The sequence below is a fragment of the Salminus brasiliensis genome, chromosome 5 (assembly GCF_030463535.1).
Source record: "Salminus brasiliensis chromosome 5, fSalBra1.hap2, whole genome shotgun sequence".
Classification (NCBI taxonomy): Eukaryota; Metazoa; Chordata; class Actinopteri; order Characiformes; family Bryconidae; genus Salminus; species Salminus brasiliensis.
Genome location: NC_132882.1, coordinates 2489179 through 2516855, shown reverse-complemented (window position 1 = coordinate 2516855; position 27677 = coordinate 2489179). Strand labels below are relative to the sequence as shown.

Genomic DNA, 27677 nt, shown 5'->3' with positions numbered 1-27677 from the left:
CCTTAGCCTATGAACCTTCATCATCTTACTGAACGAGGCTCTGATTAATACATGGATTACTCACCTAATGTTTCGGTATCATTATTCTCTGTGGTAAAAAAAATAAATTAAATAAAATAAATAAAGATACACAATCAGCCACAACATTAACACCAGTTTCCACCGTCATTGCCCATTATATCAGCTCCACTCACCATAAAATGCACTGGACCGCCCAATACTTGGTGGAGCTGTAGCCGAGCTAGTTAAACAAAGGCTAGCTTAGCAGGTGGCTACAGATCCAAGGCATTGTACTAAAGCCACGTAAACGTAATCCCACCCCTCTTGGTAATACCGTACACCGTGGTATTAGTGTGAGATGGTAAAACTGTGTAATGTAGGGATGCCGTCCAACCCTAGAGACCACAGGAACTGGCCCAAACAAACCGATAGCACGGCCTACCCGCCTGTCTAGCTTCCTGCATGTGTACCGATTTGCATATGTGCTGAGTCCGTTATCCGTGCTGCTGTTCAGCAGGAAATTCTGGGTTCTGTCTTGTTTATGGTGGAATTTATTTTCCTGAATTATTTAGCCGAGCATTGTTGAGCTTTTTCTGGTATAAATGAGGTTCTGATTCCGTGAGATACTGAGTTACAGAGACCATCAAAAGATCTCTGCTATGTTTGGAAAGGCACTTACAGTGGGGAGAACAAGTATTTGATACACTGCTGATTTTTCAGGTTTTCCCACTTGCAAAGCATGTAGAAGACTGTAATTTTTATCATAGGTACTCTTCAACTGTGAGTGATGGAATCTAAAACAAAAATCCAGAAAAATACATTGTATGATTTTTAAATAATTAATTTCCATTTTATTGTGGGAAATAAGTATTTGATCATCTATCAACCAGTAAGAATTTTGGCTCTCACAGACATGTTACTTCTTCTTTAAGAAGCCCTCCTGTTCTCCACTCATTACCTGTATTAACTGCACCTGTTTGAACTCGTTACCTGTATAAAAGACACCTGTCCACACACTCAATCAGTCAGACTCCAGCATCTCCACAATGCCCAAGACCAGAGAGCTTTGTAAGGACATCAGGGATAAAATTGTAGACCTGCACAAGGCTGGGATGGGCTACAGGACAATAGGCAAGCAGCTTGGTGAGAAGGCAACAACTGTTGGTGCAATTATTAGAAAATGGAAGAAATGCAAAATAACGGATAATCTCCCTCGGTCTGGGGCGCCATGCAAGATCTCACCTCGTGGAGCATCAATGATCTTGAGGAAGGTGAGGAATGAGCCCAGAATTACACGGCAGGACCTGGTCAATGACCTGAATAGAGCTGGGACCACAGTCTCAAAGAAAACAATCAGTAACACTCTACGCCGTCAAGGATTAAAATCCTGCAGTGCACGCAAGGTGCCCTTCCTCAAGCCAACGCATGTCAAAGCCCGTCTGAAGTTTGCAAATGACCATCTGAATGATCCAGAGGAGGAATGGGAGAAGGTCATGTGGTCTGATGAGACAAAAATAGAACTTTTTGGTTTAAACTCCACTCGTCGTGTTTGGAGGAAGAAGAATGATGAGTACAACCCCAAGAACACCATCCCAACCGTGAAGCATGGCGGTGGAAACATTCTTTGGGGATGCTTTTCTGCAAAGGGGACAGGACGACTGCACCGTATTGTGGGAAGGATGGATGGGGCCATGTATCGTGAGATTTTGGCCAACAACCTCCTTCCCTCAGTAAGAGCACTGAAGATGGGTCGTGGCTGGGTCTTGATAACGAGCATGATAACGACCCAAAACACACAGCCAGGGCAACTAAAGAGTGGCTCCGTAGGAAACATCTTAAGGTCCTGGAGTGGCCTAGCCAGTCTCCAGACCTGAATCCAATAGAAAATCTTTGGAGGGAGCTTAAAGTCTGTGTGGCCCAGCGACAGCCACGAAACCTGAAGGCTCTGGAGGAGATCTGTATGGAGGAGTGGGCCAAAATCCCTGCTGCAGTGTGTGCAAACCTTGTCAAGAACTACAGGAAACGTCTCATCTCTGTAATTGCAAACAAAGGTTTCTGTACCAAATATGAAGTTTCTTTTTCTGGTGTATCAAATACTTATTTCCCCCAATAAAATGGAAATTAATTATTTAAAAATCATACAATGTATTTTTCTGGATTTTTGTTTTAGATTCCATCACTCACAGTTGAAGAGTACCTATGATAAAAATTACAGTCTTCTACATGCTTTGCAAGTGGGAAAACCTGAAAAATCAGCAGTGTATCAAATACTTGTTCTCCCCACTGTAGCTGCATTTGGACATTTGGAAGCTACTTTACTTGTTTTTATGCTCAATATTGTTATATTGTTGAATATTACACTGGTTAATGTGTGGAAATGTTGTATAATCTGATGGTGACTAGGTGTACCAGGCCTGCAGACTTTCTGGAGATACTGATAGTCTAGAGGTCAAGAGGGCAGAAGCTTCAGGGTCAGTCAGATATAGCCTTTTGCAACTGTCTAGATCGCAAAAGTCCTAAAGACTGACCATCTATTTCAACAATTCACACTGGTGCTCCTCACTGAGCGCCTCATCCGTGCATTGATTTCCAGTAGGCTAGACTACTGCAACTCACTGTCTAGGCTTTAGGCAGTGCTGTGGTCCAAATGTGTGTTTTCAGTAGTGGTGAGTGTCTGGTTTCTAGAAAATTACGTTTACATTTATGGCATTTAGCTGACCGGCTTACAAGTTACCATATTACAGAGGAGGGCTAATGTAGTGTTAGGAGTCTTGCCCAAGGACTCTTATTAATGTAGCACAGCACAGTCACCCAGGCCGGGAATCGAACCCCAGCCATTCACATGGTGTGGTAGCTCAGTGGCAGGTAAAGGTGTTATCTGTTGCTTCACACCGACCACCAGAAATCTGGACATGGGTTGGACATGTGATGATAGGAGGAGTGATAAGATGATCCTTTATTAGTCCCATTCTAATGGGGGAATTCTCAATGTCAAAAGAAAAGGATAACAAGCCACTCAGATACAGAAATGTAGATAAATAATTTACACTATAACACAATATAAATAATAGAAGTAAAAAAAAGCAATAACTATTATTTACAGGTTAATTACAGGTTATTTACAGGTAATTGCAAATGACTCTTAATTGCACACGTTGCACAATGTAATGGAGAGTGAATGCAGGGGGTGTGGTCTTCTCAATAGCCCTTCAGTGTGTAATGTGTCATGTGCCTGGGACCGAGGGGCAGCTTTGCTATTCAACTGTTTTGGTATCATATCTAATTATTTTAGCCAAGATTATGATTCAGTAATTTTTTATTACCAACTATATGTAAAAATGTAAAAATACAATGTTCAATACCCCCTAACATTTTGCAATTATCCGTAAATAATCTGTAAATAATATTGTTATTGCTTTTTTTATACTTCTATTATTTATTTTGTGTATATAGTGGTAATTTATCCAAGTTTTGCATCTGAGTGTCTTGCTATCCCTTTTCTGCTGTGACACTGAAAATTTCCCCACTGTGGGACTAATAAAGGATCATCTTATCTTATTTTATATGTAAATTTCTCACCTTTAGCTTTGAATATTTTCATTTTATTCCCATTAATTCTCATAAATTCCCATAATTACCCGTCATTATTGGTATATTAATGTGGCCATGCCCTTCCTCCAGTGGAAATGGTGTGATAAGCGCTCACAGGTAACACATTTAAAATGCCAGAGTGTGTACAGTGGGAAAGCTCCTCACACACTAATAGTAGAATATCATACTCACCTAGGTGCCCTGTAGAATAAAAAAGAGATAAAGTGAAGTTAGTGTTTAAATTCAACATCTTATCAAACACATTTAAAACAACAAGAATGAAAGAATAGAGGAATATCTGGTTTTCTTAAATCTTGCCAATAAGGAAATTAAATTATATATAACAACAACTTTCTGGTCAGTATGAGCTGCTGCTGTAGTGGATATCAGGGGTCAGTGCAGGAGGTTATGGGGGAATACTGATGGAACATTTTGATGATTTAAATGAACTAAATTCTCTAAATGTTCTTCTGAAAAATCACAGCAGATCATGGAGTGGGAAGCTCTTCACACTACTAGTATAATATCACACTCACCTGAATGAGTAGCTGTGGATTAAAACAGATGAAGAGAAGTTAGTGAAATTCTTCATGTTCAAATTCAACACCTAATTAAACACATTATAACTGATCAATAAGTCAGTTGATCATTATGGATCATTTCTTTTGACTGAGAACGGAAATGTCGTTTGTTTTTGATGATTATTTATTGATCTTTGATATGAGTAGGCAAGAACTGTGTTCATGAATCATTTAATATTTACATTTATATTCACAGCATTTATCAGACGCTCTTCTCCAGAAGAGCTTCACTGTTTACTGAAGAAGAACCTCAGCTAGTTTAAATAGACTAATAATTCAAAGCTCCTCTAATCTTAGACTCTACTAAACACAAGTCAATATGGAGACCATAGTACTCTTCTCTTCACCCAATGACTTATCAAGATTTGAGGCTCTTGGCTCCACCTCTGCATTGCACACTTTTAGCTGACCTGAAACTACACTTGAATCAGCACCTCGATCACAGAATGAGCACCAAGACAGGAGTATTAGCAGGATCTAATTAAAAGTATATAAAAACAGCCTATCTCACAAGCTAAAGATGAAGCATTAAGATCTTGTCTGATTTTCTTACAGTTTATAAATAAGAAAATAAGGTTATCAGTGCGGCTGATCATTTTACAACAACAACAACAACAACAACAACAACAACAACAATAATAACTAGGTTTGTATTTCCTCAAGGAACTACATAGTGCTTGAAAAGAGCTGGAAGTGTGTGTGTGTGTGTGTGTGTGTGTGTGTGTATGATGTCCAAAAACCTGGAAAGCTGTTCACACACTACTAGTAGAATATCATACTCACTTGATTTATAAACTGTGGAATAAAACAGATAGAGTGAAGTTAGTGAAATTCTTCAGGTTCAAATTCAACATCTTATTAAACACGTTGTAATCAACCAGAATCCAATAATAATCAGTTGTGATGCATCGCTAAGAACAGTGAATGTCGGTGACTTCTAGAAAAATGCGTAAGTGGGTTTTAAGAAGGAATTTGGAGACTAAGGCTCAGTGATTGTGAACTTGGATCATTTTAAGTATTTGAAAGGTACCAATAACATTTAACGGACAGGAGGGCAGGAGTTCGGTTGTGCTGGGAGAGATTTCGGTTGTGCTGGGAGTTTTTGGTAGTACAGGGAGGGGTTTTGGGTTTTGGTCGTGCTGGGAAGAGATATGGTTGTACTGGAAAGGGTTTTGGTTGTACTGCGAGAGATTTCGGTTGTAATGGGAGGGGTTTCGGTTGTGCTGGGAAGAGATATGGTTGTACTGGGAGTTGTTTTGGTCATACTGGCAGGAGCTTGGGTTGTAATGGGAGAAGTTCTGATTGTACTGGGAGAGATTTTAGTTGTACTGGAAGGGGTTTTGGTTGTACTGAGAGGGGTATTGGTTGTACTGGGAGAGATTTCGGTTGTACTGGGAGGGGTTTCGGTTGTGCTGGGAGTTGTTTCGTTCATACTGGGAGGAGTTTGGGTTGTACTGGAAGAGATTTCGGTTGTACTGGAAGGGGTTTTGGTTGTACTGGAAGGGGTTTTGGTTGTACTGCGAGAGATTTCGGTTGTAATGGGAGGGGTTTCGGTTGTACTGAGAGGGGTATTGTTGTACTGGGAAAGATTTTGGTAGTACAGGGAGGGGTTTTGGGTTTTGGTCGTGCTGGGAAGAGATATGGTTGTGCTGGGAGTTGTTTCGTTCATACTGGGAGGAGTTTGGGTTGTACTGGGAGGGGTTTTGGTTGTACTGGGAGGGGTTTCGGTTGTACTGCGAGAGATTTCGGTTGTACTGGGAGTTGTTTCGTTCATACTGGGAGGAGTTTGGGTTGTACTGGGAAAGATTTCGGTTGTACTGGGAGGGGTTTCGGTTGTACTGGAAGGGGTTTTGGTTGTACTGAGAGGGGTATTGTTGTACTGGGAGAGATTTCAGTTGTACTGGGAGGGGTTTTGGTTGTGCTGGGAGTTGTTTCGTTCATACTGGGAGGAGTTTGGGTTGTACTGGGAGAGATTTCAGTTGTACTGGGAGGGGTATTGGTTTTACTGGGAGAGATTTCAGTTGTACTAGGAGAGGTTTTGGTCTAAACGAGGGTCAAAGACATTTGGTCATCTAGACCATGGATGCCAATAATTCTAGAGGGCACCATACTTTAAAAAGATTAATATCACAAACCCCTCACAGTCTCAAGGTCAAAATGTAGTCATATGTGGACATCATTTGATACCTCTACCATCTCCAGTTCAGTGTAAAGCAGTGAGCAGTTATGGTAGTAAAAGGTGCAGTGCAGTGTGACATGGGTCGATAAGCTGGACTGGGAAAGGGTTCTTACCCAAAACACAAAACTGAGCTGAGCTGTACACCTTCTGTTGTTCATCAGTGACCTCACACCTGTACTCTCCACAATCTGACCACTGAACACGTCTTATTTTCAGAGACATGTTTCCTCTCTGCATCTCCTCAGAGTTCACGCTCACTCTGCCCTCGTAGCCCCTCCCCTCCGTCACCTGACCATTCTGGTACAGGTAAATGCAGTCTGTCCCTTTAAACCACCTGATCTCCATGGGAACAGCATTGGTTTCAGGTGTAAGGTAAAACCGCAGAGTGACATCATACCCGAGATGGACAGAGACAAGTTCCACCTTAAACTCTGAAATGAGGAACACAGATAATGTCTGTTACTCTAAAGGAATTCGTGTGAATTCTAATGTCTGCTGCTTCTAAAGGAGCTACAGCAGTGGAGCTAAATGTTCCCAGGGTTCTGGGGAGGATCTTTAATTACTCAATAATTACCTGATATACACAGGCGAACTCCTTTACTTTCCATCTTGCACTTCCCACGGATGATCTCACACCTGTACTCTCCACCATCTGACCGCTGGACATCTCTCAGATTCAGAGACACTTTTCCTCTCGGAAGCTCATCAGGGTTCACGCTCACTCTGCCCTCATAGCTCCTCCCCTCCGTCACCTGACCATTCTGGTACAGGTAAACACAGTCTGTCTCTTTAAACCACCTGATCTCCATGGTAACAGCACTGGTTTCAGGCATGAGGCAGCACTGAAGAGAGACATCATCTCCAGCTAAAACCCAGACTGTATACATTGGAGGAATGTATAAGCTCCCTGAGAGAGACAGACAGAAAGGTGAGGTTAGACATCAATTAATTAAAGTTAGATTTAATAAATGACTCAATTATTATATGATCAATAATCTCAGAAATATGATTGACACATTAACGACCAGTGTAGTGTCTTAATGTCCTAATTTTCTTAGTATTTAATACAAGGACTAAATTCTATAAATAATACCCATCTCTCCAATCGCACCATGCTACCAGTGCTGGGAGGGTGAAAGCTACTGCTTCCTCAGAGCATGTGAAGCTCCACCACATCTTCTCAAAGACAGCTCAACACGCTTGGAGAAGAGCGCTGACCACACAACCTGGACAGAAGCAGAACTTTTCAGTACCTGATACACTCAGATGAACCTCTTTGTTCTTCACCTTCTGTCCTCCATCAGTGACCTCACACCAGTACTTTCCACCATCTGACCCCTGAACATCTCTCAGATTCAGAGACACGTTTCCTCTCCGCAGCTCATCAGGGTTCACGCTCACTTTGCCCTCGTAGCCCCTCCCCTCCGTCACCTGACCATTCTGGTACAGGTAAACACAGTCTGTCTCTTTAAACCACCTGATCTCCATGGCAACAGCACTGCTCTCAGGTGAGAGGAAACACTGCAGAGTGACGTCATCGCCATAAAAAGCACATGCTGATCCAGTGTATCGACTGCACCACTGAAAGGGTGTGTGTTCCAGAGGTTGAACATCAGACGGCTTTCCAACATCTTCTGCTCTGGAGACCAGTTTGAACTCTGGAAGGAAGAACATCAGATGTGATTAGAGCTCATCACTGTTCTAAAGATAGAGGAGATAACAAGGAACCTAATATCTTGTATGGGAATCATCCATCATCAGGGAGGTCCATTGCTAGACAAAATGCCCCAGGACTGTTTTGATGACGTGGACTGAGACTTGGGTCCCCACTACCTGCGTCAGACCAGCTGCCACCTACCAGTCTACCCACCACCCATTAACTGTTGACTCATCAACAGTCTTTCTGGCTGTACAGTGATGGACTTCTAATAGTTTGGGAATGGCCTTATAACCTGTCCCAGATTGATAGGCAGCACCAGTTGCTTCTCTAAGATTACTGCTGACCAGACCTGCAACCTGCCAAAACCTCTGCTTTTCTAGAGGTGATCACACTTAATGATGATCAGTCAATCATAAGCAGTTGATTGGATTAGCAGCGCCTGGCGGCTACTTATCCTCTTAATTTCAATGGAAGCAGTAGTTTTTCACACACTGCTTCTAGGATTGGTTCAGTAAGACATGACATGGTGTCATTTGTCATGTATGTACGGTTGTTCATCTGAGGTTGTATTTAACTCATTTTAAGATGTGCTAAGGGCCAGATTTCTGCTTTATTATTATGTCCAGACACGAAAAAACACATTTAAAGAGGGTGTACTCTCTATTTCTTTCTCCCTGGCTCAGTGGTTTGAGGACCAGGCTGTTGATGAAAGCGTTGTGGGTGCGATACCTGGGCTTGCCAAGCTGCCCCTGTTGGGCTCCTGAACAAGGCCCTTCACCTGCCCTGCTTCCTGGACGGGGGAGCGATGGCTGCCCACCGCTCTGGGCATATGTGCTAACTGTCACTGTGTGTGTTCCATCACTAGTGTGGTTGTCTTGTTCTGTCAAGATGGTTGAAATTAGCAATTACCCAATGCTTGCAGGTGAACTCCTTCACTTTCCATCTTGCACTTCCCACGGATGATCTCACACCTGTACTCTCCACCATCTGACCGCTGGACATCTCTCAGATTCAGAGACACGTTTCCTCTCTGAAGCTCATCAGGGTTCACGCTCACTCTGCCCTCATAGCCCCTCCCCTCCGTCACCTGACCATTCTGGTACAGGTAAACACAGTCTGTCTCTTTAAACCACCTGATCTCCATGGTAACAGCACTGGTTTCAGGCATGAGGCAGCACTGAAGAGAGACATCATCTCCAGCTAAAGCCTGGACTGGTTTTGTTTGACGAATGTATAAGCTCCCTGAGAGAGACAGACAGAAAGGTGAGGTTAGACATCAATTAATTAAAGTTAGATTTAATAAATGACTCAATTATTATATGATCAATAATCTCAGAAATATGATTGACACATTAACGACCAGTGTAGTGTCGTAATGTCCTAATTTCCTTAGTATTTAATACAAGGACTAAATTCTATAAATAATACCCATCTCTCCAATCGCACCATGCTACCAGTGCTGGGAGGGTGAAAGCTACTGCTTCCTCAGAGCATGTGAAGCTCCACCACATCTTCTCAAAGACAGCTCAACACGCTTGGAGAAGAGCGCTGACCACACAACCTGCACAGAAGCAGAACTTTTCAGTACCTGATACACTCAGATGAACCTCTTTGTTCTTCACCTTCTGTCCTCCATCAGTGACCTCACACCAGTACTCTCCACCATCTGACCCCTGAACATCTCTCAGATTCAGAGACACGTTTCCTCTCCGCAGCTCATCAGGGTTCACGTTCACTTTGCCCTCGTAGCCCCTCCCCTCCGTCACCTGACCATTCTGGTACAGGTAAACACAGTCTGTCTCTTTAAACCACCTGATCTCCATGGCAACAGCACTGCTCTCAGGTGAGAGGAAACACTGCAGAGTGACGTCATCGCCATAAAAAGCACGTGCTGATCCAGTGTATCGACTGCACCACTGAAAGGGTGTGTGTTCCAGAGGTTGAACATCAGACGGCTTTCCAACATCTTCTGCTCTGGAGACCAGTTTGAACTCTGGAAGGAAGAACATCAGATGTGATTAGAGCTCATCACAGGGGATTGCCAACACCTGCCTATATAAAAGGTCCCACGGTTGACAGTGCATGTCAGAGCAAACTCCAATCAATGGGGTCAAAGGAGTTGTCTGCAGACCTCAGAAACTGGACTGTGTGAAGGCATACATCTGGAGAAGGGTACAGTGGCCACCATCATTCATAAATGTAGGAGGTTTGAAACCATCACAAAGCTTCCTAGACTCAGCATTGGCCAGGGAGGTGAGCAGGAACCCGACAATCACTCTGATAGAGCTCCAGCTTGTCCTCCAGGCAGCACTCCACAAATCACACCTGGTATGGTAGAGTGACCAGATAGAGGGTCTTCCTTAGTGAAAGGCACCTAGAGGACCTCAAATCATGAGAAACAGATTCTCTGGTCTGATGAAATCTTATTTTTTGGCCTAAATACCAAGTGACATCAGGTCTGGAGGGAACCAGGCTAGCTAATGCCATTCCTACAGTGAAGCATGGTGGTGGCAGGGATGCTTTTCAGCAGCAGGACCAGGGTGAGTGGGCCTGATCTTTGAAAAACCTGGTCCGGAGCGCTCTGGACCTCCGACTATGGGGGGAGGTTTATCTTCCAACATGACAACGACCCAAAGCACACAGGAGTGTTAACTGGTTAGAGCGCCGGGTTACTGATGAGAGGGTTGTGGGTTTGATACCCAGCCTCTGCAAGCTGCCACTGTTGACCCTCCCTGCTCTCCGGTCGGCTCATGAGTGTGTGTATGTATGTATGTGTGTGTTGGGTTAAAGGTAGAGGCCAAATTCCATCTGTGTTCCAACAGTAACTATGGTTGTCTTGTCCTGTCTTGAAGAGATGAAGATGGCTGTGTACTGACGCTTCCCGTCCAACATGATGAAGCTTGCAAGGCTATGACAAGAGGAATGTCTAGAAGCAAGCGTGCCAAGCTTGTAGCCGCTTTCCCAAGAGGCCTTGGAGCTGTGTTCGCAGCCAATGGTGCATCAACCATGTACTGGGCCAAGGGCGTGTACAGATATTTAAATATTTTCACTCTGCAATTGTTGGCGAATGGTGTGCAGATGTTTGTATGTTTATTTGATACATATGTTAATCACATTGTCAGCAATTAACAATGTTATGTGCAGTTATTAAATTATGTGATGAGTCATAAAACATGACCAAAGACCAATAATAAAAATAATAATAATAATCAGCCTTCTGGCATTGCGCTGTACCTCTGTACCTCTGTGTGCAGCACTCACCGAATACATGCAAATGAATAACTGCAATTTCTTCTTTCTTCTCTCCCAGAACTTCACACCTGTATTGTCCAGAACTGGTGACTTTAACGTCGCTCAGTATCAGAAACTCATCTCTTCCATGCATCACTAATGATACTGATATTCCCCCAGCTCTCTCATTTCCCTCACAGACTCTTCTCTGGAACACTTTCACACAGTCTGCCCCCTTAAACCACCTGACCTCTCTGGCCACTGCACTGATTTCAGGTGAGAGGCGACAGGGCAGGGTGACCGTGTCCCCGGCAGCGGCACGGACTGCAAGAAGCTGGCAACGAGAGGCTGCTCGACGGGAGGAGACTGCAGGTGCGTTCACTGTAAAGAACAGATGAGGGAGGGTTAATGTACATGCAGACACACACACACACACACACACACGCACACTTATTATATTATATGCCACTTGCCACCGCTGCCATTCGCTTGTTCAAAAGAGGCTTGGATCTCTGTTTGTTGTAAAAAAGTGCTATAGAAATAAAATTGAATGGAACTGAGTTATTAATATTAGGTTATGATGCACACGGTCACTAAATTCTTGTAGTCAGGGACGTTGATGTTATGATGAGTGTGTCTGAACAGATGACTATCTGAAAACTATCAAAATAAACCCAGAGCATTTAACAGCACCTCGGTCCAAACCTAACTCTATGGTTCTATGGTGGTAAAGCGTTCTTAAATATGGAGAATGTGGTATATAAATAAATAAATTAATTAATTATGCAAATAATTAAATGCAGTGTAAACATTAAATCCATAGAGAGACTAAATTCATAAAAAGTTTTTTTTTAATTAAGCTATTTTTGTTCTTTTAAGCACTGTCGTATATCATTTAACCTAAGACTCATATCTACATGTCCTTCTCCACAAATTTCCTTTTTTTTTTCAGAGTGGAAATGAAAGTAAAAAATGTGCAGGTTTAATGTTAAATAACTCTCTCTAAGATCAGCTTTAATCTAAATGCTGTTATAATAATAATCTTCTGAGTTTCTGCATTTCCTCTGACTTTTCTGGGAGCAAGAGATTAGCTGGGGGGCAGGTTGGGTTCCCTGTGAGCACAATGAAGGAAGGGAAAGGAAGAAAGGGAGGAATATGTTTAATGACACACCTGAACTGGAATGTATTTTGAGCAGATTGCTTATCGTTAAGAATGACACTTTCCCTTACGCAGGCTTGTACGAACATGCAGTGCTCTAGTCAGGCAAGGACTCTGAACAAATTGTTGTTGACTGGAAATCATAAAACGTCTGAACATGTACAGTAATTCAGTTTTGTTTACGGCTGAATTTACAGTGTTTACGTTTTAGGAGCCCAAAATAAACATCTAAAAGTATGTGGACATCAGGTAGGACAGGTAAGGGCTTCATTGTTTAACTCACAGTCACTAAGAACCACACTAAGCTTTTTAATGGCACTTACCGAGTTTTTTACTGCCAACTGTTTTCTGAAAGAAACAAAAAAGACGACATTCTCAGTGTTTATAGCTCCTACAGCCGGCTGACACCAGTCTACATTTCATTAAATACACTTTCATTAATAGAGCAGCGATAAGAGAGAGATGCTCATTTTCATACTTACTTTTTCTGCCATGCTGCACCAGTTGCTTTATGGAGAGAACCCCTTTAGCTCCCAGAGCCGTAGACCAAATGCAATTTCAGCAGATCTGTGCGGTTTCTGAACCACTCACATCACGCCCACCACATCCACATATGATGAACTGGCTGAAAGAAAACCTGCCTGAGAAGAGGAAACGTGGAGACATGTCATCACAAGTCATGTCATCACATCAAGAGTCGCACACTGTTGTAATCAGTCCATAAAATTACATAAGTAAACTCTCCAGCACTTTGTCTTAAACCACTTCTGAGTTCCTTAACACGTCTTCATGGCCTCGCACAATGAGACGCACATAAAAAGGTGGACTTTACAGATTCATGAAATATATATAAGCAGTTTTATCACAAATATATTAATAGAAACATTGAGAAACATTGAATTTGACACACTGGTGAAATTGTCGACCACAATCGCTTCAAGCGGTTTCTGAGTGCTGACTGAAGTACGCTTTGGGAAACTGTCCTGCTGGAAGACCCATGACCTCTGACAGAGACCCAGCTTTCTGCTACTGGGCCCTACAGTGCACTACCCAAGTTCTCTGATAGTTTGCAAATTTCATAATAATAATAATTCAGTGCCAAAAGTAACAAAACAACCCCAAAACATATTTGAACCTCCACCATGTTCTTTGAAGGTCTCATTACATTTTCTGTAAATGATGTGCTTTACCAAAAAGCTCTCGTTTGGTCTCTTCTGTCCACAGGACGTTCTCCCAGATGGACTATCTTTGGCTTTCCCAGGTAAGTTCTGACTTTTTTATTTCTCTGGGTCAACAGTAGGGTCCTTCTGGGTCTCAGAATCAGATTTACTGGCCAAGTATGTTCACACACACTTGGAATTTGTTTGTAGTGTCTCTCTATTATTAACAATAAACAGCTACTCTACATATAATTTACAGACAGTACACAATATACAGAGAGCAATAGTATACGTAGATTATACCAGAATAGCAGTATGCAGCACTATACAGGTTAAATATTGTGTAAACACAGCAGTGTAAACATGTGTGAGATGAGTGATGGTGCAGTAATGCAGTAACTGTAGGATAAGAGGGATACGAGTTTATCAGTAAGATCTGTGGCCTGTGGCTGATGATGGTGATCAGCTGTTGACGAAGGTGATGGTCTGAGGGTAAAAACTGTTCTTGTGTCTGACAGGCTTAGATGATTCAGAAGGTGATGAAAAAAAAAAAACGTGAGCCAACACTGTTGTACCTCGCGTCTGCAGGTCAGCTTGAATTCGCTGAAAGGTGATTGACGTTCTTCCATCAGTTTTTCTGTTCCGTCCACGTCCAGGGGGGTTAGCTACAGAGGCATGGGCTGTAATCTTCTTAATGACGTGGCACACAGTGGACACAGACATATTAAGACCTCTGGAGATGGACTTGTAGTCTTGAGATTCTCCATAAGTCTTACGTTTTTGTTCTCACATCTTCAGACAACAGTTCTTTGCTCTTCTTTTTATTTTCTGTCCCCATGCTCAGTGTGGTACTGAGACACCAAGACTCAGTCAACTGTTGTCCATTTAAACTGGTTGACCGTGTGATATTGCCACAAATGCTAAATTAAAGAAGCGTCACATGATTTAAATTCAATTCAATTTCTCACAATTGTGAAAATGTGCCAATCATTTTGTTCAGTCCATTTTCTGGAGCTCTGTGTGGAATAAGATCAGATCAGATTCCGTTCCAAAGCAAAAACAATAAATAAAGATGTAAATACCGAAACATACAATAGATCTTTTAGTGTAAAGCTTAATAAAAGTTTATTGTGCACTAATTAATTACAGATGTGATTCTCAGTGTCACAGTAGAAAGGGATAGCAAGACACTCAGTTACAAAAATGTAGATAAATAATTTACACTATAAACACAATATAAATAAGAATTAAAAAAGCAATAACAATATTATTTACAGGTTATTGCAAATGACTCTTAATTGCACATGTGTGTCACAGATGTTCTCTAAAAGCTGCAGAAATAAAACAAAACTGAAGAGCAATCCAATATGGCTGACCCTCTGTGGTCTGGGGGTATTATTTATTATTATTTTATTATTTTATTATCTTCTTAAATTGACCTTTAAAAGCATTGCTTGTGAAAACATACATTTATAATGTGAACAAAATGTTTGAAATGGAATTACCAGAGCCTTAGATTCACAAACGCAGTGGAATGTATGAATAATACAGTATATAAATCTATAATAAATGTCTAAAGTGAAATTGTTTATTAAGTAGAACTGCTGTTGGATACTTGAAATGATACAACAGCCATTAACTTAAAAAAAGGACTGTTAATAAATCTTTACTGTGTAAAAGCTAGAACCACAAAGAATAACAAAACAAACTATGTACCCTGTTTTCTCTTATTTGCTCTGTGGATGTTTTTAACTGCCATGCCATGCAGTTTCAGTCCAGCTGCAGGCATATGAGATTTCCTGAGTGTTCATTGGTCAGTTTCAAAGCTCGATGCCAATATTACAGATGACAGGCAAATGACGGACACACAAGTACCCCAGTAAGGTGCAGTTAGACGTGTTTTTTAACACTTCTTCATGGCCTCGCACAACGAGATGCAATCAAACTGACTGATGCAATGTCAAGAAGAATCTGACATGCTGGTGAGTTTGTCGACCACAAGCAGTTCAAGGTTCATTCCTGCGTTTTGGGTTCACAGTGCTGAATGTGGATGAACCCTGTTTGGAGTGACCATAAAGTAGAGAAGTCTATCCGTATACATACAGACCCCTTCATAACGTTCAGGACACAGCAGTCGAATGCAAAGACGGAAGTGTTAAGTATCTTCTCTAGTGATGTTTTCTCTCTCTCTCTCTGGTTGGTTCAGCTGCTGCTGCTTCAGTCCTGGGTGTTGGAGACATTGTTCTCTCACACTGCAGAATCAGAGGAAGCTGAATTAGCACAATTCAACACAGTAATACTACACTATAGACAGTAATACACACCAATACAAAAGTGAACACAAAATTAAACATTAAGAAAATGACGTATACAGAAATACATTATATTACATACAGTAATATTCATATTTATACAATACTTCTCTCATTTAGAATTATTGTTTTTTAGTATCTTTTAAATATATAAAAAAATAAATACAGAGAACATTCAGAATAAACTACACTTTAAACCACCTTCCAGAGAGAGTCAACACCTACTGTTCATGTGGATTACTTCACCGTCTTTCCGGTCTTTCTTCATGTTCAAATTCAACATCATTAACAATAATAAACACATTTTAATCAAAGAGAATCGAATAATAATCAGATTATTATTAATTATTACTTCTTACTCAGGGACCCAAAGAAATTATTTTCTTTGTTGTTGATGTTTTAATGTATTTAATGTAAGATAGTAATATATTTTATACATTAGGAAAATAAACAGTTGCTATGGTATCCTGGGTGGTTGCTAAGGTGTTGCTAAATATTTGTTCGACCGTTGCTATCATGTCCCAGGCGGCTGTAAGCTGGTTTAAACCTAATGTTGATGACGTCTCAAAGGCCCATAAAACTGTTTTTGGAAACATTGTCTCTGTAATAGAAATTATTAAAATTATGAAGCGTAGAAAAACAGACAATTAAAACCACGCTTGAATAACGTTTCTATGTTCAGCAGTTCTGAGTTATTATAATTTTTTAGATAATAGCAGAAACCCTCCAGAGAAAGTGAACACGTACTGTTTGGAATTTCATGTGGATTACTCCACCGTCTTTCAGGTCTTTCTGTGGAAAAAAGGAACTGTAGGTAAAAAAGTCAACAGTATTTTGTAGATTAGGGACAAATATGTCGGCACATGAACGATCCTGGGGTCTGTCTCACGAAGCAAATCACATTTAGATGTGAAGCTTCATTTAGATCCTCAAGCTGGGGTTAATTCCTGAGCCTGTGCACACTAATGACGTTTACCACCAACCAACCAGCCAAGTTTAGGAAACATGAAGAGCAGCTGAGCAGCTTTTCAGAAAAGGAGAGAGAGATAACAACGACAGTAAAGAGCAGAACTGTCACCACCGTCATCCTGTTAGAGCCTACTGGAGTAAAAACGCTTCGTGTGCTTTATATATATATATCTAGGGATTTATTATGATTCGTCACATGTGATTTACACATCATTGACACCACAAACGCCACACAAAGTGACGGTCAAAGATCCGGAAGAGTCAGACTCCTTCCGAGGTTTGGGCTTGATTGGTCCAAGAACTGTTTATGATCTAAGATCCTGAACGTAATCAGCTCTTGAGCAGGTTAGGTGTGCAGTATAAGCTACCATGGTGGTCTAGGCCAGTAAGTGAGAGACCCTGCTTGCTGACACAGAACATTACTGGTGCTGCATGAGCCCAGACCAACAGAGAGAGATAGAGAGAGATAGAGAGAGAGAGAGAGAGAGAGAGAGAGAGAGCAGTTTCTTCTTCGTACTGAATGAGACTCCACCCAGCATCACTCACCTGGCACTGGCAGTAAATGATCTTCACCAGGACGTTCTACAGAAACAGGATGAGATAAAGTTCAGTTAATGATGATCCTAACGTTGTGTATCCTCTGTACATTAGAGTCAGTGATAAGCAGTGTGTGAGTTGGATTCCAGTAGTGAAGTTAGTAAAATTCATGTTCAAATTCAACATCATTAACAATGATAAACACATTTAAATCAAAGAGAATCAAACAATAATCCGATGATTATTAATTATTACTTCTTACTCAGGGACCCAAAGAATTGTTTTTCTTTGTTGTTGATGTTTTATTGTATTTAATGTAAGATAGTAATATATTTTATACATTAGGAAAATAAGCAGTTGCTATGGTATCCTGGATGGTTGCTAAGGTGTTGCTAAATGTTTGTTCAATTGTTGCTATCATGTCCCAGGCGGCTGCAAGCTGGTTTAAACCTGATGTTGATGACGTCTCAAAGGCCCTTTAAAAGGGTTTTTGGAACATTTGTAATAGAAATGATTAAAATGATGATGCGTAGAAAACAGAACATTAAAACCAGGTTGGAATAACATTTCTGTGTTCAGCAGTTCTGAGTTATTGATTAGGTAAATAAGCATTTCCTGAAGGAAATACCAGTGCTTGCTAAATATAAAATGTGTGTGGTGTGTATGAGCATGTATACAATGTAGTTACAATACAATGTATGCTATATTATTTTAGATGGTTACATGGAGATTGCTTAGTGGTTGTTACAGTGGTGCGTTGGGGTGTTATGAAATCCCAGATTGTTGCTATGGTGTTGCTAAATGATTGCTGTGGTATCCCAGGTGGTTGCCAAAATTTGGTGGGTGGGTAGGTGATTGCAATGGTGTCACTAGGGTGTTATATTATCCTATATGGTTGCTAGGCAGTTATGTTATTCCAGGTGGTCCAACATTTCTGTGTTAAGCGTCTCTCTAGTTATTGATCCTGAAAGAATAACACTACTAGTACAATATCATACTCACTTGCAATTCGACCTGTGGAATAAACAGATACAGTGAAGTTAGTGAAATTCTTCATGTTCAAATTCAACATCTGATTAAACACTTTTAACACAATGATAAAATAAGAAATTTGTTGTGATAAGGAAATGTTCTCATAATTAATAAGGTTACGAGATTCATCTCTCAGATGCGCTGGGATGCATCATCAGTGATGTTCCTGGGGGTTTCGAGTCTGTTAACATCAAACTCCTTCACCCAGGTGATCCATCAAGTCCAGCATTGCATCTCAGCAGTTACAATCCACGAGTTAGTCCTCTTTATCCAAAGCCACCACATGGCTTTCTCTGCAGCATCTGTCATAGAGTGAATGGCCCTCATCTTCACCACTTTGGTTACTTCCAGGCCTGCCAGTGCTTTACAGAGTGAGCGTCCAGCAAACCCCCCACAGCCCACTTCAATCGGGTTGCAGCCTGTCGGCCTCGGCCTCTGCACTGATCTACCAGCTCCTGTTATGTGGCCAGCTCACATGTTTTGTGGAATCTGAGAAGATGATTAAGTCAGGGCTGAAACTTCAGGGTCCCTGGAGTCTCTGTACTGCATAGCTTCCCGTGACCGAGTCACCTCAGAACTCCTCTTAGAGGCTGCTGAGGGAAGCTGTAGGGTGTTGGTACACCTGTACAGAGCTGTGCTGCTGAAGCTCCTTGGCAAGGCAAGTCACCTTTGCAAATAACTGCTGATTTTACTCTAAAGCCACAGTTGACACTGAAACATCATACAGCAACAGGGGCCACGAAGTCCTGGACAGGATGGCGTGCTGATATATGCTTTGAAACGACCAGGAAACTCTGATGTATTAGTCTTGATCAGCCAGATTTCAAGGTCACCATAGACTTTTTGGATGGGAGCTTCATCCCCCAGGCTGCAAAGAGCTTCCCCAGACCCCCTGGACCAGCTTCTCTGGAAGTGCTGGGACGGTGGTCTCATAAAACTTTCTTTAACACAATAACAGCAACAATAATTCTGTTTGAAGAAGTCATTTACACACATCTTTCTCTAAAGAGAGTGTACAGTGGGAAAGCTCTTCACACTACTAGTAGAATATCATACTCACCATAAAGATCTGTGGAATAAACAGATAAAGTGAAGTTAGTGAAATTCTTCATGTTCAAATTCTTATTAAACACATTTAACACAATGATAAAATTAATTGATATTGATTAAATGATAAATTCCATGTTAGAAGTAAAAAACAACAACAATAATAATAATAATAATAATAATAATGGTTCTCTCACTGCTTTGTGTGAAGTGTAAAAGAGGTTAATGGAAATGAGACTATGAAGAGTTTCTGTATAAAGAAGTCATATACACACATCTTTGTCTAAGGAGAGTGTGTACAGTGGGAAAGTTCCTCACACACTATTAGCAGTGTTAGTATCATACTCACCACCGTCTGTGGAATAAAAGAGATAAAGGAAAGTTAGTGAAATTCACCTTATTACACCCTATTAAACACATTTAAAACAATGAGAATCCAATAACAATGTAATTATTATTATATAATATAAATAATATAATTTTTGTTATTGATGTGTTATTGTAAGTTTTGGTAAGAATATATTTTATAAATTAGGACAAGGTTCTTACATCATTGAAAAAAGTTCTTAAATATATTATATAATATACTTTATAAGGTCTTACTGAAGCAGTAATACACAAGAGGGAGTACTACAACATGAGATATTGGTACTGGTGCACTGCAGTCGTAGGCACGAGGCCGCAGGCCGAGTATAGATCAGTACACCCTTGCCAATATGAGTAGTAGTACAAACCTTGAGTGTGTTATTGTGATTATACCAGTTACATTTCAGAAAGTAAAATACAGTTGTGCTTAAAAGTTTACATACCCAGGCAGAATCTTTGCTTTCTTGGCCTTTTTTCAGAGAATATGAACAATAACACAAACTTTTTTCCACTCATGGTTAGTGGTTGGGTGAAGCCATTTATTGTTAATGACTGTGTTTCTCTTTTTAAATCATAATGACAACCAAAAACATCCAAATGACCCTGATCAAAAGTTCACATACCCCAATTCTTGAAGCTTGAAGTCTTTTGTGGTAGTTGTGGATGAGGCTTTTTATTTTCTCAGATGGTAAAGCTGCCCATTCTTCTAAAGGCAAAAAAGCCTCTAGTTCCTGTAAATTCCTGGGCTGTCTTGCATGAACTGCGTGCTTGAGATCTCCCAGGAGTGGCTCAATGATATTGAGGTCAGGAGACTGAGATGGCCACTTCAGGACCTTTTGTCCACTTTGTTCTGCTGTAGCCAATGACCGGTTGACTTGGCCTTGTGTTTTGGATCGTTGTCATGTTTAAACGTATGAGTACGTCCCATGCTCAGCGTCCGGGCTGATGAGGGCAAATTTGCCTCCAGTATTTGCTGATAACGTGCTGCATTCATCTTTCCTTCAACTTTTGACTTTTGAGTTTCCTGTATCCCTAAAACTTCAGCGACCCACCTCGGTGCTTTACAGCAGTAATGGTGTTCCCTTCATCATAGGCCTTGTTGACACCTCTCCAAATGTAACGTTTATGGCCAAAAAGTTCGATTTTGGTCTCATCACTCCAAATGACCTTGTTCCAGACCTTGTTTTGAGGCTTGTCTCGGTGCTGTTTGGCGTATTGTTGACGAGATACTTCGTGGCATTTGCGCAGTAATGGCGTTCTTCTGGCGACTCGACCATGCAGCCCATTTTTCTTCAAGTGCCTCCTTATTGTGCATCTTGAAACAGCCACAGTGCTAAATTTCAGAGAGTCCTTTACTTCAGCTGATCTTATTTGTGGGGTTTTCTTTGCATCCGAACAATTTTCGTGTCGGTTGTGGCCGAAAACTTTGTTGGTCTACCTGACCGTGGTTTGGTTGTTACAGAGCCCCTGATTTTCCTTTTCATAATCACAGTTTGAACACTGCTGACTGGCATTACCAATTCATTGGATATCTTCTTGTATCCCTTTCCTGTTTTATACAGTTTAACTGCCTTTTCCTGTGGATCTGTTGCCAATTCTTTTGCTTTCCCCATGACTCACAATCTAGAAACGTCAGTGGAAACTCACTCAGCTTTTCTGCACACACCCTGATTACGAGCAAACAGGTCACATGTGAGGATGTTACCTTTACAAGGCATTCAAACCCATTTGTGTCACCTTCTGTGCATGTTATCAGGCCAAAAGTTTTTGTGTTATCGTTCATATTCTCTGAAAAAAAGGCCAAGAAATCAAAAATGTAATGTATGTAAACTTTTGAGCACAATAGTAGTTCGATTCTATCAGTCACCCTTCTGCAAACACACTCTCATCAGACTGTCCTTCAGTCAGAACAGTCAAGGAACAGTTCATAATTTCAATTTCAAACATCAAGGTTACAAGCAACAGCCGAAACATTAGACGACGCTAGAGATTATAATAATCCCATGGCTACACACACAGCAATGGACTATGTTCGCGTAAGTGATATGTTGAGGTGGCATCAAGGTCTTGTGTGTGTGTGTGTGTGTGTGTGTGTGTGGGCTTGATCTGAAATTGTTAAGAGTTTACAGGTGCGATGGTGTTTATGTTGTTGTCAGGCTATTTTCTCCATGTTTGGAGAAGTTACTTTATCCGTTATGTAGCTATAGGGATTCGTTTTTCCAGCGTTCTTGTATTTCTTTGGGATACTGGTCATTGATCCCAAATGCGGTCCTTTTTTAATTCTCTCTCTTTGCTCTTAATCAGTAATTTGTGTTTATAATGGTCAAGCATTGTAATGATAGGTCTGGGTTTTCCTGTGTTGTTTTCGGCTCTGAAGCGGTGGGCGCAGTAAAAGGTAAAGGATCATTCATAGTATCAGGTTATATTTTGAGGGCTGACTGCAAAGTTTTTTTTGAGGAATATCCGGTATTTGCTCTGATATGCTGGAAAAAAAGGTTGTCCCACATACTTAAAATCCAAATCTTTCATTTCTTTATTTTCATTTCTGATGGTAGCTATTTGAGTGTTTAGCATTAGTGTTTTCATTTTCTTTTGTGCTTACAGGGTCTTTGCAGGGTCTTAATTAGAGACTGACTAAATTCTATACTCTAAATTCTAACAAGTCTTTGATATCTTGATGCAGTGCTTCCAGTATGGCTAGTTTGTTATTGATAGATTCCAGTAGACTAACCTCTACAGCTGTGGTCTGGTCGCACCAAGGCTGTTTTCTGTGATTGTCTTTGAAGTCCTCTGTCTCTTCTGGCTTGGTAATCTGTTGATATTATATAAAAAAGGAGATATTTTTTAAATTGTTAGTAGTAATGCTAGTCGACACATGCTCCATGCGTACAATTTAAATCAAAATAGATTTTTTAAAGCAAGTAGATTTGATGAACTTGTTACAGTTTTTTACTGTAATTCTAATGGTGCTGCTTCGTTATGGCTGGTGTTTTGTCTTGTAAGCACTAGCGTCATTGATAGGCTATGTGTGTATGTGGCGTAAATGTGAAGAACTTCGGTCAGAGTGCCATTACTGTGCAATACTGTCACTCCTAAAAAGTCTCTCAGCCAATGACACTACAGAGTTGAAACTAACTGAGGTATGATGTTTACATTATTTAAAAAGGTTGATGACATTATTTACTTTATTTTGGAGCTCCATTACATGGGAAATGTGCTGTAACAGTAAACTTAGGGCTGTAGCGATTATCAGAATATTGCACTATTAACAAGCAAGCCGCAAGAAAATGGCAAGCAACCGCCGCACGCAGTGTTCATGTTTTCTATGTATTGTAAGATGGAGACAACGGCAGGTGCTCTGTTCACAAAACCAAACGCAGCTTCATCAGTTCAGACGAGGCACCGTGCAAAATTTGTGAGACCAAGACTGCACGTTGGACATCAGCTTTAGAGGAGTCATGTGAATGAGAAGACGAAACCACGCACTCAAAGAGACACTGGAAGTGAAAGACGTAGCGAGCAAATGCGACAGACAATGACCTCGGCCTTCATTCTCTAAGGAGCCCGAGCAGATCACTCAGAGCAGAGAGAGTTTGGTGCGGGTGGGCATATTTTAGCCCACTCAGGTCTAGACTAAACCACACAAGGCGAACATGTTTTTCTTAGCATAGAATACGGCTGGACGATACTGATACATTAAAATATATCGGAATATAAACAGAGCAGGATATGGAGTGAGGCTATATCGTTTATATCGATTTTTGATTGGTCAAGTCCAAATATTGTACAGCGCCTTATTCTGTTCTCACCCCCAACCCGCTCTCTCTCTCTCTCACACACACACACACACACACACACACAAACTGCCGAATGCCGAAAGGAGGTAGTATTAAAATGCGGGATTTTAATACCAACCTATTACACCACTTACAACAGCAGCACAACCTTCTGTACAGACAAGCTGTTAAACTTCGAGCACGTTACGCCCAAAAAACACACCCATGATTAATTAAGAGACTTAATTGTCTCTTAATTATGACCAACACGCCCTAAATGAAGCTATGTGCACATACATCTTTAGTAATTCCCTATCCCAGACCTGTGAACTGGTTAGCATTCAAATATTTTTGAAGGCTCAAGGTCAACATAAAGTGATATATATTTCTACCAAAGGTTACAGAATTTCGGTTACAGTAAATGTGGAGTACTGAACATGACAGGGATTTTTTTTTGGGCTTTAAAGAACTATATAACTTACTGACGTATAACGTAATTCATTACCATCTGCTCTTCTAAGACTGACATGGTGTGTTTTACAGTTTAAAGCGCCTAAAAGATAAAAAATGAAGATCCAGATATCATATTAAAAGCTGCAGTAATGTAAAGTGTGTTAAGATAGAAATCTGTAGGTTGTGGAATGTGACAGGAGTCTTACCAGACACTTCTAAATGAACTGAAGTGTCCACCTTCTGTCCTCCATCAGTGACCTCACACCAGTACTCTCCACCATCTGACCGCTGAACATCTCTCAGATTCAGAGACACGTTTCCTCTCCGCAGCTCATCAGGGTTCACGCTCACTCTGCCCTCGTAGCCCCTCCCCTCCGTCACCTGGCCATTCTGGTACAGGTAAACACAGTCTGTCTCTTTAAACCACCTGATCTCCATGGTAACAGCACTGGTTTCAGGAGAGAGGTAGCAGGGCAAGGTGACCCCACCACCACAAAAGGCAGTGACAGTATAGGGGACGGACTGATTTGGGGGAGAACGAACTACACTCTTCACTCGACTCCAGAGAGATCCAGAGCGCTTTCCAACGTCATCAGACCTGCAGACCAGTTTAAACCCTGAAAAGAGGAACACAGACACGTTTCTGTTATTGTGCACATTACTGAAGCTGCTCTTTTAACTGTTTAAATGCTGGGAGCGAGGAAATGTGACAGCTGGTGGTGGAGATGAAGAGGAGATACGCCAGGTGGAGGTGGAACATCTCCAGATCTTTATTAGCCTAAACACTAAATCCAACCATTCTTATTACCACCTTTAAATGTGAGCTATCTGATGACAGAACAGCTGTACCACCCAGCCCGACCTGCGTCAGACCAGCTGCCACCTACTAGTCCAACCATCAGGCCCCCCACCCACCACCACCCATACCAGACCAGCGGCTCACCCCCTACCACTGCTACCTGTTTAATGACCATGTTCAAACCTAAATGGACTCTTAACTATCTGCACTATTAATATAACCTCTATTAACTATCTGCTGTATCTGGTTTGGTCATTTTTATCAATAATTAATAAATAGTTCTGATCAGAGGAGGACGGGTCGGGTCCCCCTTGTGAGTCTTGGTTCCTCCCAAGGTTTCTTCCTCCAGCTCTGAGGGAGGTTCTCCTTGCCACTGTCGCCGTTGGGGCTCACTGGGGGTCTTTGATCCTTCATGTCTTACGTTATTTCTTCTTTGTCTCTGTATTTTTATTAATTACTAATTATGTAAAGCTGCTTTGTGACGACAACAGTTGTAAAAAGTGCTATACTAATAAATCTGGCTTGACTTGACTTGACTGTACAAGCAGGGCTGGACAATCACAAACCTCTGCTAGTGCTCCTTATTGCAGTTGTGTAGTGTGTATAGCCATGTATCAGGCATGGCTTGCTTTAGTGGTGTTATCCGGCTGTAAATCAGGAATATCAATCAGTGCTCATTAAAATATTAGCTGCTTAACTTTAGGAATAAATCGCTCCTGCTTGCAGGAACATGTAGCCTACAAACACCGGTCAGGCGAGGCCCAATAGTTGAGAAATTCAAGAAAAGGGAAGAAGCAGAAGTACAAGAAGAGATCAGAGTTGTTGACTGGTAATCACACACTTTCAGTGCACGACTAGTTCTGTTTAATTTATGGCTGACATGCCAGTGTATACTAGTCCTAGCCCAAAACAGCAAAAGCTCTCTAAGAGCATGAGGAGGACAAGTAACTCAGACTACAGAATTCAGTAACTACCCAGATCTGAATAATCTTAATATCCATTTACATTTACGGCATTTAGCAGACGCTCTTATCCAGAGCGACTTACAAAGTGCTTTGCTATTTACCCAAGAAAGCCTTAGCTAGTTAGAATAGACTAATAATACAAAAGATACCACCAAGCTTAGACATTGCTAAACACAATACAATAAGGTGACCATAGAACTATTCGTCCAAGTACTCTCTGAAGAGGTGGGTCTTCAGTCTGCGTTTGAAGACAGCGAGCGACTCGGCCGTTCGGACATCCAGGGGAAACTCGTTTCACCACTTTGGTGCCAGGACAGAAAAAAGCCTGGACGCTTGTCTTCTGCGGATTTTGAGGGATGGCGGGTCGAGCCGAGCCAAACTTGAAGCTGGAAGGGCTCTTGGTGCGGATCGGCTTTTGACCATCGCCATCAGATACGGAGTGGCTGGTCCATTCTTGGTTTTGTAGGCCAGCGTCAGGGTTTTAAATCTGATGAGGGCAGCAGCTACAGGAAGCCAGTGGAGAGAACGCAGCAGTGGAGAGACATGGCTGAATTTAGGGACATTTAATATCCAACCATAAAGCTTTCGAAACGAAAGGTGAAACAGGGATGAAGAGTGTGTCTCTGGTCTTGACTGTTTAATACTATTGGGTTATATGTGCACACCAGCAGGAGAGAGTAAAGAGCTGAGCATTAATCTGCTGTAATCTATAGTCTGTATAGAAAGCAGTGGTTCTGAACCCCAGTCCTGTTCATCTGCTGTAAAGCACATTTTACTTCTGCAGGCTCAAACACAGCTGCTTCACCTCATCAGGTGATCAGGCACCAAGCACACAGTCATCAGCACTGCCACTGAGAGCCACGGTTAGCTTTTTAATGTCACTTACTGAGTTTTTTCCTGCCAACTGCTTTCTGAAAGAAACAAGAAAGACACCGTTCTCAGTGTTTGAAGCTCCAACAGCCAGCTGGAATTAAAATCTACATCATTAAATACTTTCATTAACAGTGCAGACATGTTATTTTGATACTTACTTTTTCCGCCATGATGCACCAGATCCTTTACAGAGAAAACTCAAAATTTACTTTGAGCAAATCCTTACAGGACTGTGTGAAATCCACACTACTGATCTATCCACCACGGCCAGCAATCTCTGAGACAAAAGGCCCAACATCTTCATATATGAGCAAATGACTGAAAATGAAACTGTCTGAGATGCAGAACTATGTCACAAGCCCCAACTAAGGTTGCAAGAGTAAGCAGTTTCACAGTATACGTTATAACTGAGATCACCTGCAGATGCACACTTCCGCTTCTTCTCGTCTGCCTGACAGACTCAATCTTTCCCAGCCGATCTTTCCCAGCTGGAATGGCTGACAGTGTTAACAATATTAACAATATTTCGATATTTTCACGTTCTTTTAATCAAACGTGTACTGAGCGTCTGCAAAAGCTCTGACATTCATGCATGCAAAGACTATTATACTGAGACAGGAGGACAGAACCACAGATAATATAAGCATAATGATCAGAATGTGGTTAGAAAAGGTATGTCTTGCTGTTTATTATGATTTGTATAGTCTGTGAGTTAAACAGATCCTGAGGTGTGATACAGGCATGCAAATTTTCCTTTACAATTCAGAGGCTCAAAAAGTCACCAATTTCTATATATATCATACTCATATGATTCAGATATATATTCTCATATGATTCTCAATTATTTGAGAATTTCCCCACTGTGGGACTAATAAAGGATTATCTTATCTTATCTTATATCAGAAATATCCCTGTTTGTCTGCACTGACTCCAGCTCAGCTTCACAGTATTAAGATCATCTTCAACGGTACACAGAGAGTTTCATGT

The 27677-nt window shown here is 41.3% G+C and overlaps 3 protein-coding genes across 3 annotated transcripts in view; all 3 read right to left on the bottom strand.

The window, feature by feature from the left end:
* The window catches only part of LOC140555822 (butyrophilin-like protein 2), a 10825-nt gene extending 1670 nt beyond the window's left edge, over nt 1–9155 (bottom strand). The window contains exons 1-5 of the mRNA XM_072679142.1: nt 9074–9155; nt 8921–9037; nt 7605–8009; nt 6926–7258; nt 6465–6782 (exon numbers count right to left, since the gene is read on the bottom strand). Coding sequence (XP_072535243.1) covers nt 6465–6782; nt 6926–7258; nt 7605–8009; nt 8921–9037; nt 9074–9155 — 1255 coding nt within the window. The remainder of the gene's footprint in view (nt 1–6464; nt 6783–6925; nt 7259–7604; nt 8010–8920; nt 9038–9073) is intronic.
* A 382-nt stretch (nt 9156–9537) lies between these two features.
* Nucleotides 9538–14284, bottom strand: LOC140555821 (uncharacterized). Its single transcript, XM_072679140.1, has 3 exons — nt 14137–14284; nt 11273–11623; nt 9538–10004 (listed from the first exon to the last, which is right to left on the bottom strand). Exons 1-3 carry the CDS (start codon nt 14282–14284, stop codon nt 9538–9540), a joined length of 966 nt encoding a protein of 321 aa, XP_072535241.1.
* Nucleotides 14285–14661: 377 nt separating this feature from the next.
* Nucleotides 14662–26947, bottom strand: LOC140555906 (butyrophilin subfamily 1 member A1-like). Its single transcript, XM_072679243.1, has 8 exons — nt 26849–26947; nt 26704–26728; nt 24260–24670; nt 22556–22636; nt 18382–19813; nt 17389–17424; nt 16621–16665; nt 14662–15813 (listed from the first exon to the last, which is right to left on the bottom strand). The coding sequence occupies exons 1-5, from the start codon at nt 26858–26860 to the stop codon at nt 19773–19775; spliced, it is 570 nt and encodes a 189-aa protein (XP_072535344.1). The 5' UTR covers nt 26861–26947; the 3' UTR covers nt 14662–15813; nt 16621–16665; nt 17389–17424; nt 18382–19772.
* Between the last annotated feature and the right edge of the window lie 730 nt (nt 26948–27677).

Bases quoted from the DNA above. Each gene is read 5' to 3' on its own strand.
- LOC140555821 (XM_072679140.1), bottom strand. From the start codon at position 14,284: ATGTCTGTGTCCACTGTGTGCCACGTCATTAAGAAGATTACAGCCCAT. The intron at 11,624-14,136 runs GTACAACAGTGT...TGTTCTTTACAG, and splicing joins AGCTGACCTGCAGACGCGAG to TGAACGCACCTGCAGTCTCC. The intron at 10,005-11,272 runs GTGAGTGCTGCA...TCTTCCTTCCAG, and splicing joins TATTCATTTGCATGTATTCG to AGTTCAAACTGGTCTCCAGA.
- LOC140555906 (XM_072679243.1), bottom strand. The intron at 24,671-26,703 runs GTAAGTGACATT...TCCTCTTTTCAG, and splicing joins AGTTGGCAGGAAAAAACTCA to GGTTTAAACTGGTCTGCAGG. The intron at 19,814-22,555 runs GTTAGTCTACTG...TTTATTCCACAG, and splicing joins ACCAGACCACAGCTGTAGAG to ACGGTGGTGAGTATGATACT.